Source organism: Pelodiscus sinensis, chromosome 2 (assembly GCF_052426305.1).
Source record: "Pelodiscus sinensis isolate ZL-2025 chromosome 2, ASM5242630v1, whole genome shotgun sequence".
In the NCBI taxonomy this organism is placed as follows: Eukaryota; Metazoa; Chordata; order Testudines; family Trionychidae; genus Pelodiscus; species Pelodiscus sinensis.
In genome coordinates this window covers 20,609,180-20,623,692 of record NC_143053.1, presented here as the reverse complement: position 1 = coordinate 20,623,692, position 14,513 = coordinate 20,609,180, and the positions used below count along the sequence as shown (strand labels likewise).

General features: G+C 42.7%; 1 protein-coding gene across 8 annotated transcripts in view; it reads right to left on the bottom strand.

Moving 5' to 3' along the window:
• The window catches only part of MTSS1 (MTSS I-BAR domain containing 1), a 191,742-nt gene extending 178,015 nt beyond the window's left edge, over window positions 1-13,727 (bottom strand). For 4 of the 8 annotated variants that reach the window (XM_006123574.5, XM_025184924.3, XM_025184928.3 and 1 more), the window contains exon 1: window positions 12,870-13,726. In XM_006123574.5, the coding sequence (XP_006123636.2) occupies window positions 12,870-12,941 (72 nt within the window). In that variant the 5' untranslated portion in view covers window positions 12,942-13,726. Of the gene's footprint in view, window positions 1-12,869 lie in introns of all 8 variants that reach the window. The other 4 variants (XM_075920153.2, XM_075920154.2, XM_006123576.5 and 1 more) reach the window with 2 other exon arrangements.
• Window positions 13,728-14,513: the final 786 nt, after the last annotated feature.

Here is a 14,513-nt window from a genome sequence, read left to right as displayed (position 1 = left end):
AGTCGATAGGCACTCAGGCACCCCCGCTGAACTCAGGCTCCATGCTGCGCTGCTGCTTTGAAATGCCACACAAAGCCCAGGGTCAGCTGGGGACTACCCAGCTGCTCCTGAGCTCCGCGCAGCATTTCCCACAGCTGACCCCGGGTTCTGCAGAAATGCCACATGGAGCCTGGGATCAGCTGGGGAGTCCCCAGCTGACCCTAGGCTCCACACAGCACTGCTGCTTTAAAATGCTGTGGTGGCATTTCAAAGGGGCAGCGCCACACAAAGCTGACCCTGCCCTTGTCAGCGTTTCAAAGGGGCAGCACCACACGGAGGTGACCCCATCCTTGACAGCGTTTGAAGAACTCCCTCTTTCCTCCCCTTTGCTGCCTTTATTAGAGGCAGCAAGGGGAGAGGAATCAACTAGTTGACTCGACTATCCAATAAGCAACTAGTCCTTAACATCCTTACTAGGCATCTCCATTCACCGATCACTGATAAACATGCATCTGTGGGTTCAAAGATCCCCTGTTACTGAACAACACTACACTATTTTATTTTATTTTATTTGATAGAAAAGTGAAAAATAACTTCCCCACTTAGTTTCATGTAGACAACTGTGGGTTGGAATGCAGCTCAAAAGAGAAGCAAGTGTGCACAGAACCTCTCACAAGTAGCAAGGGGAAAAATCAATTTCATGGAGTGTCACAACTGAAGAGAAAGATAATACTATCCCTGCACTTACCAACTCTCACCTGCCCACTTGAGCTGCCTCTGATAAAGCAGCAGCAGTGTATGAGGGATGGGGGCAGGTGGCTCACCAGGAGCGGGTGCACACAGGGAGCCAACTTTTACACACATACCGGGAGCCTGTGTGTAACTGTGAAGATTAACCAGTGAGCCCAGGCTCACTGCTTAACCGTTTGAAGTTACACTTTCACATCCCCACTCTATACTTACTAATTTTTCCCAATGGGTGCCAGCCCTGAATACCCCTAAAAGCATTTTATGAACACCAAACAATAGCTAGTTCTATGAGCACAGAAGTACAGCCACCTCTTGGAATATGGCAATTTAATGAGCAACCAAAAAAAATTAAAGGGAAGGTGGTGAAGAATATGAATCCAGTGTAATTTTGTTATCAGATAGCCATTTTCTTTATTTTATGTTGGAATAAAGACTACGTCCTTACAGCCCATGTCTTTGTGGATCAAGCAGTGAAGTACACACACTTTACTATCATAACCATGTCAATCAGTCCATGTCCAGGGTAGAATGGCCCAAGACACTTGAGGGGTTACAAGCATTCTCTCCTTTCCTTGAGCATAACATCCTGGCTTGTGACTGGCTTGTGATTCAGTCTGGTTAATGCGTAAGGGGTAGATTCTCAAAGCAACACCAGAGCTTATCCATGACTAGGCAACTCCATTTACAATACTGGTTTTTGATCAACACAATTTTACCTAGCTCAGTTAGAGGGAATATGTTTCTTTATAACATTCACCTGCAGCCAACAAGCGTGATGTCATAACGACATCATTCATGGAACAGTTTCACCACAGGTTCATAAGACCTAATAAGCTTATCTTTGAGAAAATAAGTCCTGGTTTAAATACTAATAGATTGAGAAATCAGCAAACCTGGTGACAAATGTATCAGTACAATGTGAGAAGATATACACTGCTGGATGTCTGTTAGTTTTTTCCACTATGAAAGTCCCTTCAAACATATCCAGACCTGCATTAAGACTTGAAGTCTAACTGGACTCTCTAAATAGAGAAAATCTGTAAGAGGGGAAAGAAGCTATTCAGCTGCAGCTGCGAGAGAACCTGATCTAGCATTCAATGACGCATTCTGCAAAAACAAGATGATGATTCTAAAGAAATATGCAAGAGGAAATGTTTACTTACACATTCTTCAATACAGATCAGAATGACAAATTCGTGAGAAACTCTGAAGAGAGGCATTCTCCACAGAGACTCATCAACAGAAGCCTTTCATCCACTCTAACATTATGAAATAGTTCCTGTGTATGCACAGCAGATACTTAGGTGCATAATATTTCTGTTGGATCAAAAGTAAGATGATTTTTCAATAAAGAACCATTCAGTCTGGTTAATGCGTAAGGAGTAGATTCTCAAAGCAACACCAGAGCTTATCCATGACTAGGCAACTCCATTTACAACACTGGTTTTTGATCAACTACAATTTTACCTAGCTCAGTTAGAGGGAATATGTTTCTTTATAACAGTATCGCTCACTGGTGGGTCTCTGTCCACTGCACAATATTTTATGTGCAATATCTTATGTGCTAATCAGAATCTCCTTTACAAGAGCCACACTACACAAAATATGCATCACCATGTCCACAGGATTGCTTTGACAAAACCCATGTAGATAAGACAGAGTTAACCCTGAGCACTGAAAGTTACTAGCTCCTCTTAGGCCAACAGATGAAATGATTTTCAGGGCCAAAGATTTTTTTTTACCGAGATGCTGAGAAACGTCTCAGCTGACCACAGCTGTCAAGACAGCACACAAGGAGAACTTGAGTTCTCTCAGGTAGCCAGGCCCTAGCTATATAGGGTTTTACCCTTTGGGTAGCTTCACATTCACTATCCAATTTATTACAAATTTATTACAAGCTAAGAGGAAAACAAAGTTATTTCTTATTGGATATGTGTATGGGGGAGGGGGGAGGAGAGGTTAGCATCAACTCAAAATAAGGCTTACACTGAAGGGCTAACTCACCCTCAACTACAGAAGTGGTTTCATCATTCAGGGTCCAACATGCAAACAGCATAGTGGCATTAATTGCTAGTTTATGGAGAAAAAGGCCTTAGACCCACAGGTGATCTCACTCCACCCCCTTTCCTTTCTTTTTGGCAACATGAATTCAGATTCTCAAGTAAAATAATCATTCCCAGCACTGAACACCTCAAAAGTATCCAGAACAATAAGTCAACTCTCTTAACTGCATACAGTAGACACTAGGGCAGCAGTTTTCAGACTTTTGTCCTTGTGACCCCTTTTACATAACAAGCCTCTGAGTGCAACCCCCCCCTTATAAATTAAAAACACTTTTTAAAATATATTTAACATTTTTATAAATTAGGGATGTGAACAGGTAACCGGTTCATCTTAACAGGTGATGCTTACCAGGTACCGGATAACCTATACGAGGGAGCAGTCCCTCCCTGCAGCAGGCCATGGTCGGAGGGCTGTTCCAGCCACACAGGGGTCAGGAGTTCCCCCCAACAAGGGCGTCTGGGAGCAGAAGCTGGCTTCCCCTTGTGTGAGGTTCCTGGCTCCTGCTGCCACTTCCCTTCCCCCTCTCCTCCCTCCCTCCCCCACAGAGGGGCCAGCAGCATCAGACCTAAGTACAGAGAGGCCAGCTTCTGCTCCTGGTCCCCCCTTGCACAGGGGGACCTGGCTCCTGACCCCCACAGGGCTGGGGTGGTCACGGGTCAGGAGTCTGCCCCCTGGAGGGGGAGCCAGCAACAGCCAGAGCTCTCTCCCAACAACATAATTACAGCACCTTCAACAAGTGGCAACAGCTATGTCAGTAGGAGACCTCTCCTGCCAACACAGCGTTGGCCACACCAGAGCATCTGTCAGTGAATCTCCTGTCAGGGGAGTGGTTTTTTTCACAGCCCTAACCAACAAAAGTTTTCTGACAAAAGTGCTAGTGTAGACATAGCCTAGCTATGCACTAGCTGATCTCTCAGCCTGCATCCTAAGATAAACACAAAGAGCACAGCACTGCTCCACTTTCACCTCTTCAACAGCTTGTTGTTGACTAATGACAATGCAATATACAGCGATCAAGTATGGATCGTTCATACACTACCATACTATAGGTTAAAAGGCTCCAATCAGCCCCATCCTCTAAAAACCAAAACAGTTGTGCCCAATATTTTTGGCCTCAAACATCAGAGGTCAAAAACTATTATGATTAAACTTGGTTGAGCTACTGTAGAGATTATCTTCTCCACCTTCAAGCAAGGGGAAACAGCAGAGAAGTCTGAAGCACTAACAAAAGGTTAGAGAGTACAATAGTGAAAGCCAGAGACTCCTGAACTCAAATACCTGCTTTAAGGTCCATTCCATTTGCTGCTGACTTGCGGAAAGTCACCAAATTCAAGCCTCACCATGCCCTCTGTCAAATATTCCTAAGGTTCCTGTGAAGCTAACTACTAGAGTCTGTAGAGCACCTTGCAGATGAAATGCACTTTGGTCTCAGCCCTAGTCCCAAGCATTCCGTCTCCAATCCAGCAAAGCACTTCACCACACGAGCAGTCCCACTGCTTCTTCTGGGACCTGAGCGCTTAACATCCAGAACGGTCTGTATAGACCTTTTAGTGCTCTTCTGGATTGGGGACAGTGCTCACAGCACGTTACTCAATCAAGCACTTTATATAATGCTAAAGTGACAAGCCTAAACACAAAGAGAAAACAAAGCCACTCTGTTGAGAGGTCCTTTTCGGAGACTCCTTGTTCCTAATTCAGAGACACACCCCAAATTCTGTGGGTTCAGAGTAGACTGATGTGTCTTAAGCACAGCTGTAATTGTATTATTCTGCTCTGTGTTTCCTCCTGTTTACTGGTCCTATACTTGATAAGTAATTCCCTTCTTTGATATACTAGTGTATACAGTGCTTTTTTGTGACAATAAAGCTCTTATAGCATGGGAACCTGCAGGGTCAAGAAGTATCTTTGCAACATTCAGAAAATTAATATGCACATCATTCAGTGTTACCAACTAGCATTACCAGACAATCCCTATCCTGGAACCCAGAGGGAAAAAGGGGGAAAAATAGTTGGAGAAAAGACTTGGATGTGAATGTGAGGAAAACGGGCAAAAGCTGGAGAGAATTAGAAAAGGTGGCACAAGACAGAGAGGCTTGCAAAGAAATTGTTGCTGGCCTGGGCTCCCATAGGAGCTAAGGGCAAAGAAGAAGAAGACTGCCCGGTACACAGTACCGGCACCTCCAGTCAGAGCTTAGCTGGAAAGAATGGAGCATACTGGCACCTCTGTGTGCAAAGTACGACAGCAGGCCTGGCTGCGTGTCTTAAAGGGGACGTGGCTCTAAAAAGGCAATGCCAGCCCCAGCCCAGGGTTGTTTTTGGGGGAAGGGGGGCTCAACTTTTCCCCTGGAGTACCGGCACCTTTTTTTTTTTAAAACCAAAAAAAAAAAAAAAAAAAAGCACTGACTGTGTGTATACACACACACACACACACATATATATAGATATAGATATAGATATAGATATACACACACACACACACACACACATAGGGCTCAACAATTAATACAATCTACTCGCCCGGAGCAAGCAGATTGTAACCCGGAAGAGCTGGGTTCGTGCGATCTACGCACGCGCAGATTGCCGGACAGCGTGGCTGGCAAGCGGGGCTGTATATATATCTCCCAACCTCTGATTTCCACTCCATGCATCTGAGGAAGTGTTTTTTACCCAAAAAAGTTTATGCCCAAATAAATCTATTAGTCTTTAAGGTTCCACAGGACTCCTTGTTGTTTTTGCAGATACAGACTAACACAACTACTCCTCTGAGACGTGACAACTATTACATTGGCGCTTCTGCAAGATATTCTATACAGATACACAAAAGTGCTCCATCACCTGCAATAACAAATATGTGATCAAGACACATGCATGCATAGTACAGCATTTGCAATTTTATGCTGCTGGTCTAATGCATCTTTTCCAGATTCAAAACTGAGGAAGCAGTGAATTCTGAGAAATATCACTGTTTGCTATGTATTAAACAGTGCTTGGTACATACATAATTATACAGTCTTGTTATTCTCCAACGTTGGTTCCATCCGTGGTATTTTTTATGCAGAACTGCACAATCTTTTCTAGGTTACAACGCTGAAAGCCTTACTATGTATGTAGCATTATGTATGCATTCTGCCTGACCTGAAAGGATTTTTTAAACATTTTTTGCCCACCACACTGTATCAGGAAACAAAACTGTTCTCTAAAGTCTTGAGAGGCAGATCCTCAGTTGCTGTAAATTGTCATCACTCCACTGCAGATGGATGATCGTCAACTGAGAATCTGCTGCTAAAAAGAGGTTGTGGTTGCACATTTTCATTGCTGTGCCACAACTGCATGGAAGACACTGATAGGCCCAACAACTGATACCGTGTTCAGTATTTCTCTTCCTAGAGCGTCACTCAAGCTTTGTCATAAAATGCATGAGACTTTCTCTGCTGAAGTCCTTTAGACACTTACAGAAAAATTCTGAAGTTGTTTATAAAGAGCAAAGAATTTCAAAGAAAACAAGCTAGCTGCTTGCAAAAATTGCAAACAATCAACTAAACTTCCTAACCACAGAAGTGTTGACAGCAAAACACCTCTTCTTTAAAAAAAAAAAAAAAAAAAAAAAAGAAGCAGCATGGCAAAAAAAAAAAAAAGAAAGAAACATGCTGTAGATAAATATCAGTTTCCCTGTGCTTGAATCAGCTTGTCTTCACAAATCATGCGAGAGAGGTTTGCTAATTCTAAAGTATGCATGCATGAGGGTAAGAGAAGTCCCTTCTCTCATCTCTTTCTGAAGCCTGCACCTGTGCTTTGCACATTTAAGTTAATCATTAAAAGAAAAAATGTTAGCCATTGTGACTGTGCCCCTTTCCCTCAAATATGTTTTATGCAAAAAGGTCATGTAACCTGTCATTGAAAAGCTTATAATCAGCTGAATGTGTATATTCTATTTCTGTGCATGTATCGTTCCTGTATTTAAAGTTAGAAATATGAAGTATAAAACTGTTTATTAATATAGGTATTCCAGTGAAAGCCACCAGTGGTATATAAGGAACCTAATGGCCCAGTGCTCAAAACAGTGATCTGTGAATTGTCTTGTGCTTCCTGTAAGCCTTGACTAGGAGTTGGTCCTGTCAAGACATGTGGCTAGGTCATCTGATGCTAGAACCCATTTTGAATCTGATTCTTTCCATGGGCATGTAAAAGAGTAGAATCTGAACACAAAGGATTCCCGCTTTGGGCAACATCTGTTTATAGGCAGGGAACCAAACAATAAGGGAGTTGGCAGTTGAGCGACACCAAAACACCCTCTGCTTACCACTGAGATGACTGCTGGCAGAGGCAGATGAGTGCGCTGCGGGGCCTAGGGCAGCGAAATTTCACGGGGCCCCTCCTTTGACACGGTGTATGCGCCGTGGCAGCACGACGCATGCACAGGGCCTCGGGAAGTGCGGGGCCTGGGGCAGCCGTCCCACTAGCCCTGCCCTAAATCTGCCGCTGACTGCTGGAAACATCTCAGACTGGGCAGGGAGAAGGCTCAAGCCCAATTAGGAAGCTGCCTCCCTTGTGCAAAAAACTAATTAAAACTACTGTTGAGATAAGGAATTGCATCTAACAAGTTTCTTAGAGGACTAAATTTAGCTGGTGTATTGTTTTATTTTAACTTCGTAACTTACTTTGATCTGTCTGTTATCACTTGCAATCACTTAAATCCTACTTTTAATATTTAATAAAATCACTTTTGTTCATCATTAAACCCAGTGTAAATGACTGTTCGCAGGAGGGGACAACAGCAGTCCATCTCTCTCTATCATTGATTAAGGGAGTGAACAACATATGAGCTTGCTCTGTGTAAAACTTTTATGCAGAGTAAGATAGTTTTATATGTGGTTTTGATCCCACTGGGGCTGTGCACCAGAGGTTGCGGTGTCAAGATCCTGTGACTGAGCCTTCCCGGAGAGGAGCTGCTCTCAATGTCTGTTCTGCTCTGCTGTGGATAGTAACCCTAACTCTGTGCCTTTGATGGGGGAGATCAGAGCTTCTGGCTCAGCAGGACAGGTTGGCGGTGTACCCCAGGAGACAGGTAGCGAGGCTCAGTAGTATGATCAGCACATTAGGTGACAGTCTCAAGGGGACCTTGGTGACCCAACCTACCACAGACATATTAGTAATTGCATAGCCAGCAGACCTTAAATTCAGCAGTAGTATTTATATTTTACATAAACGTTGTAATTACAAGCTTACTACAAAGCATTCAGAGATGGCTTGTTTAAGAGATGTTATACAAACTAAGGTTAGGTCCCAGAAGGAGATACATGCAGCAGGCACTTGTGTTAGTACAAATACAATCACAGGATCAGGACATCAGGCCATATTTATATGGTAACTGGTTCAGCGTTTTGCTTATCCAAATAATGGTGTAGAATTCTTTGACTCACATCAGAAATATTTTCATCTCTTTTTCAAATGTGCATTTCCTTGTGTTCATATCAAGCACAAAGCAAAATGTCAATATATGTCCCTAACTACTGACTCAGTTTTAGGACTTGTCAAATTGCTTCCAAAATTACAGCCATTTCCCTTGAGCATCTTGTGCCAAATTTTGCAATGTGAGCAGTTTAACAACTACTTTTCACCCTGCCCATGCTAAAAATACATCAAAAAGCTCAAAAATACTTACCACAATCTCTTTAATCTCTCTGAACTCAGATACATTCTCTGGGTGATGCTTACCAATTATAGTTAACCAGTGGCCTGATCTGCCCAGAGTAGTCCTCACCCGTGGCAGAGGGGCATGCCACACCACATGGAGGGCAGGGAGCCACTCCGGCAGCTCCCTCCTCACCTCCATTTAAGCAGTTAACGGGTTAAACATAATGTTTAACAAGTTAGCTGATTAAATAGGATTTTACATCCCTAATTTCCACCCTTTCTATATCTTTATCAGCAACAACCTTGAATGCTTGACACCAATGGTTACCACCCATAAGAGCATTAGTAGCCTCAACAGAGCAGGATGAAACTAGTGGTACCTCTGCAACATACTATTAAAATAAAAGTCACATCAAAGCTTTGCTCTCAATTACTTTACTGAGAATTCAATTAAAAGATTATAAAAATGTATCTTCTAATTTAGGCCTCTGGATTTCCACCCCTTACTAGGAAGGTGACACTGATCTTGCTTTAGAAAGGTGTTATTTTCCAAGGAGGAAATTTATATCCCCTTAAACTGCACATTCCCCTCACCTCCTACTTCTGGACAGATTAATGTACATATCAGTCATTTTCAAGATTGTTTAGAAAAATGGTTAAAAACCTGTTCGGTGTAAGCCTAAGCAAATTCATGGAGATAATTCATGTAAATCTGCCTGATATAATTTATTTGTATTCTAGGAACACCTGGAGACCATTACCAGGATCAGCGCTCCATTCAACAGGGTGCTGTACAGAGCAACAGCGCCAACAAACTTAGTGTCTAAACAGACAAAACAGGTGAAGGGTATGTTGGGGGGAAGGATGTAATCAAGAATGACACACAGTATGGAAATTTCTTTTTGGGGGGTGGGGCAATTATAATGTGGAAAGATGTGACTAAAGGGGAGCGAAAGGGAATAAGTTTGAGAAGCACAGAATTAGGAATTAAAGAAAGGAACAGCAACAATGAAAAGGGAGCATGCTCTGCATAAAGACACAATTATTTGAAACACTCTTTAAAAGCTCACCCCAAAATGTTCTCCACACATTTACTTTACACTACACAAAAAAATGAAATTAATAGTATATTACTCTACAGTGCCTTTCAGTATTTTGTTTCTAGAAAGGAATTGCAATGCATTCAGATCAAGTGCTATCTTCCCCAGGGAGCTACAGAAAGCACATTACATTCACAGGGAAACGTGTACAATGTTAGAACAGCATCTAAATCTACTTCTGAGAAGCCACAAAGCAATGTCTTTTTTTTTTTTTAATTTGGACCACTTTGAAAGAGATCTTACATGTAACATCTGTACGTTATCACATCAAGCATAGTTCATAGGGAACAGTAGTTCATTTTAAAAAAGGACAATACATACAGCTACATTTCTATGGTTCTTTAGTCTGATCTTGCCATATCCCGATTCTGGAGCAAAAAATATCAAAAATGGCACCAAATGTGAACTAGACAGACATGAGTCTGTCACAGCAAAAACCCTGTGTATGCCATGAAAAATCTGACCTAAACTTTCAGCAGAGGGATTGGATTTTGCCTATATAACAAACTGTAAATTTCACAGCAGAATAAAATAAGTTAAAAATGGGAGGTTACCGAAATATATTACAATGAACAATATTCCATGTCATTTAACATGATATTCAATTTAATTACACAATTCTGCAAACATTTTAATCTGCACATCAGTGCAAAATTTTGCACTGAGAGCACACACGCGTTGTAGAAGCTACTGAAGGAATATTTGGGGCAGAGGGAGTGGAAACAACTGGGACTTCTGGCACCTTGGAAATTGAGCTAAGTACAGTTTTTTATTATTATGGAAAAAAGCAGACTAGTTCAATGTCTGTGCTAAGATGATCAGTACTAGCCTGGTTAAGATACTAATAGTCATCATTAGGTTTCAATGTTAACACATCATGGAATCTATTGGAGGTCATCAGACTTTGGAGCTATTGTTTACTGGCTCAAATCTTGTCCATGCTAAGAAAAGGTGGGCAGCGGCAACTGAACTGGTGCTTACTACAATTTAAATATGATCACAAATGTGGACAAGCAGTTTCAAATGGAATATGTCCACATCTATGCTTGCAATCAGTGTCACAAATTCCACACCATTGCAGAGCACAGGCAGCTCTGGCTATATAGCGTGTGCATTATGGGAATTAGGGACAGATCCTGCAAGTGGGTAAGAGGGCAGACTCCCGGCTCAGACTCCCACAGCTCCACTTGTGCATGGTCCTTAGAAAGCTAAGTTCCATTTTACTGCAGAGGTACAGCAAGCTGAAAGCACCCACCAATCTCTGAAAAATTAATTATTTTGTAAGCTGTCAATAACCTTGCACATAATTAGTAAAGACAGCTAAAATTTCATTAATTGTGTTGATGTAATTTAATTGCTTCGTTTAGTCTAAGCAACACAGAATATTGTGCTTGTTTATCTAAACAGAGATCTACAGGGGTAAGAATTGGTGCAGCGTTTTTTTCTTTCTTTAAGTCGAATACACTCCTTCTACAGTTCAGACTACAAAACGGGTTCCATTAAAGATTTTTTTTTTTAAATCCACACCTGTTCCCATTTCTGTAAAGCAGCTGTATTACAGCCTTTCCAATGAGCAGGCTTTCCGTACATGTAACAGTGCATAAACACACATGCATGCACATACAATAGCAGCAGCAAAACAGTTTCATAAGACATCTTTTTCTCTTCTCTATTTAAATAAAAAAAGGCAGATTTAATCTGGCAGAACAGAACATCTGCTAAATGTTTTTTTTCCTAAGTATTTAATGAAGGTTTTGTTGGGGAGAAAGAATATAAGCAAAAATGGAGTACAGGGGTAGAAATTAGTTTTTGTTTTTTCTTTTAAATGAAAACTACACTTTGTAAAAAAAATAAACAGCAAAATTTGGGGGGAAAAAAATCACATTTGAAGAACTTGACAGCAATAATTGTACAGTAGTATTCTGACACACACACACACACACACACACCTACCTCCCCCAAACCTGTCTACTCTTTGCAAGCCATGCTTTTAATTATCTGTTTAAATGATAATGAAAGTTCATGTGAATCTGAGCTAAAAATTAATTCCTGGACCAGAGAATTGCCCTCTCGGTACACACAAAAAACATTAACCTCACTTATTTATGTCTCACTGCAAATTATATTTTAGCTAATAAAACTGAGCTCCCGTCCATGCATATCCACACCCACCAGTGAATCCCTCACCTCCTAGAACTACCTCCACCTAGCATCCTCACTTCCCAGCCCTTCTGGAAAGAGTCCTGTACAAATTAGAATCATTGCTGTAGAATACAGTCCTGTATTTTTAAACAGTGTAACACTTCACTACTGGCTGTATTTAGACTATAGCTGGATTCCCTCAAATCTAGCCACTCATCTAAGCCCCATCAGAGAAAGGCATCTTGCCCTTGCTAAGAAAAACATTACAGTACTCAGCAAGAGTGGCAAACACTGTAGTAACCTTATTTGAAGCTGTAGTGATAAGGGACCAGCAAGGCAGAGAGATACTGTCAGGGTTTTTTTTAAAACAAGAGTAGGTTAGAAAATCTCCCCATTCCCTGAAATATATATCATGCACAAAGGCCCTTTGTAGTTAAGTATACAGTAAACAGCCCTTAAATGATGGCTCTCTTACAAGAATGATCTTTGCAGATTGTGGTTTCAGTTTTCAAGGGGGCAATGCTATGAGAATTGATACACTTGGCATTTAAACAGACTCAGGAAAGGACAGTTATCATACACATGAACACACCATATTAAAAAAATCACAGATTAAACTACAGGTTCAACCCAGAAAAATATATAATTTTTATTATCTATAAGTCTAGATTCCTATACCCCACTTATCGTGGTCTATAATGCCAATATTGTCCCTTTCAGCCCCACCCTAGGGCTTTCCAAAACATTATAATAGGTGTCCTACAATGAAATCATGTCTGGCCTTGTTGCATTATTGTCAGCAATGGAACATCCTATAGCAGTTTTTTTTAATGGTTTAGGAAATGTTGGCCCTCAGGTAAGGAGATCCCAACTTAAACGTTCATGGATAGGCACTGCAAGAGATAAAGAGGTGGTGTCCTACAAGCCATTCAGGAGTCAAAAACATCAACAATTAACTAGCATATTGCAAAACATATTTACAACTGATGACAACATGCATCCAGAAAATTAAACATGAGGTCTGGCCCACCTACACACCAATGTAAGGGGGCTTTGGGTGGGGTAGGGAGTTAATGCAATGACCCTTCACTGCAGCTGGAATTTATGGTGCAATCATGTGGTGCTTGTAAAGTTTACCCAGCAAAGGTTACTAGACGGCTTCCCAGCACCTGGTCCCCCAGTTCCTTCTCAATCACTTACCTTCATGTCGCTTATGATGGTCTGGAAGAGCCCACCAAGCGCACTACATTCCTTCTCTATCACAGCCTCCATTTTCCCAGCTCGATACACAGACACTGCTGTAATTTACCAAACCTAAAAAAAAAATAATCGCCCCAATCCCCCACCTCGCAACAGAACCGAAGCAGCTCCGAAAGGGGGCAAAACCGGAACCTACAGGCAGCAGAAGAAAAATCAGCGAAATCCTTATCTATTTTTTTTACAAATCCCAATGTTATTGGCGTCTATATTCTACATACAGCCCCCAACAGCCCCCCCAAAATGTCCTGAGATTTAAAACCAAGCTGCTACTATCCCCCCACACTAGGGCAACCACACAATCCATCGTTGTGCATAATGGGTCATGCCCACAAGTAGCGGCCACGGGGGTATTTCAATCTAAAACAGCACTAGCTATTTCAAAAGGCATTTAATGCACCAGAACTGCCGCCTGCCAACAACAAAAAACCAGCGAAATAACTCTTCACTGGAGGCAAGAAATCTGGCCGCAAAGAAAAGCAGCGAACACACCCACGCTACAGCGAGCACTTCAAAAAAAATAAAGCGCGTCTAACCAAACAACACATTAATATTTAATGCTGAAACCCCCCCGCTGCATTCATGAATGCACCCGATCGGCTGCGTGCCCCGGCGGGAGCCAACTAGCCAGCTAATGTTTCCAAAAAGTCCCCCCTGCCCGGCATTCAGCGGCTCTTTTGCAAACCCCCTGAGCCACCCAGCAGAGCTGCCCTCTCTCGTGGCCCTGCGCTGCGCTGTGACTAGGCTCGCACGGCAGGCGCAGGCACAGCTCCGAGCGCGCGCCTCTGCCCACTAGCTCACCTCCCCGGGAGCGGGGGCGCGTCACGAGCGCACAGTGGCCGTGCCGCCGCTGCTGATTGGTTAACGGGAGAGAAGGGGCGGGAGGGGAGAAAAGCGCTGCCAGCTCCAGAGCGTGCCCGTGTGTGAGAGCGGGACGCGAGCTGGGGGATGCTAGGGACGTCGGTTCGAGTCCCGGCTTTGGGTCAGGGCTCCTGGCGGGAGGGAGTATGTGTCTTCCTGGCAGTGCTAGGATGAATGGCTTCTGTTCCCTCACTGGAAAGGGTGCTAACTACTTTCTGAATGGTATCCTTCCTGCCTTATCCATCCACTGACTTTGATATTTATCTACTCAGGTTTAGCACCTTTTCTCCTGATACTTTATGCATAGAGGTAGGGAGGTGGGCAACAGAACATCTTTCTCCCTCCCCCACTTCGCCTATTTATTTCTAGTTTCCTTATCCTCTAATTATAACTCCTGTCATCTGAAGAAGTGGGCTGTGCCCACAAAAGCTCATGATACCGTCTACATGTTTTGTTAGTCTACAAAGTACTACCAGATCATTTGCTTGCTGAAAAGGGAGGAGGATGCTAACAACTTGCTAGGAGGGATCTGATGTGGCAAGGGCAAATGGCCTGCCCCCCCCAGAAAGCTAAGCAAATATGCCCTGTGTTGCAATTCTTTGCCTTTTGGCTCTTCTGAAATGCTGGCCTTTGTACTCCCCAGTCTGCCCTTTTTGTTGCCAAATTGTCATGCAATTTTAATTGACTTTACTGGAGCCCTGGGAGCTCACCCCTTCTGAAAATCAG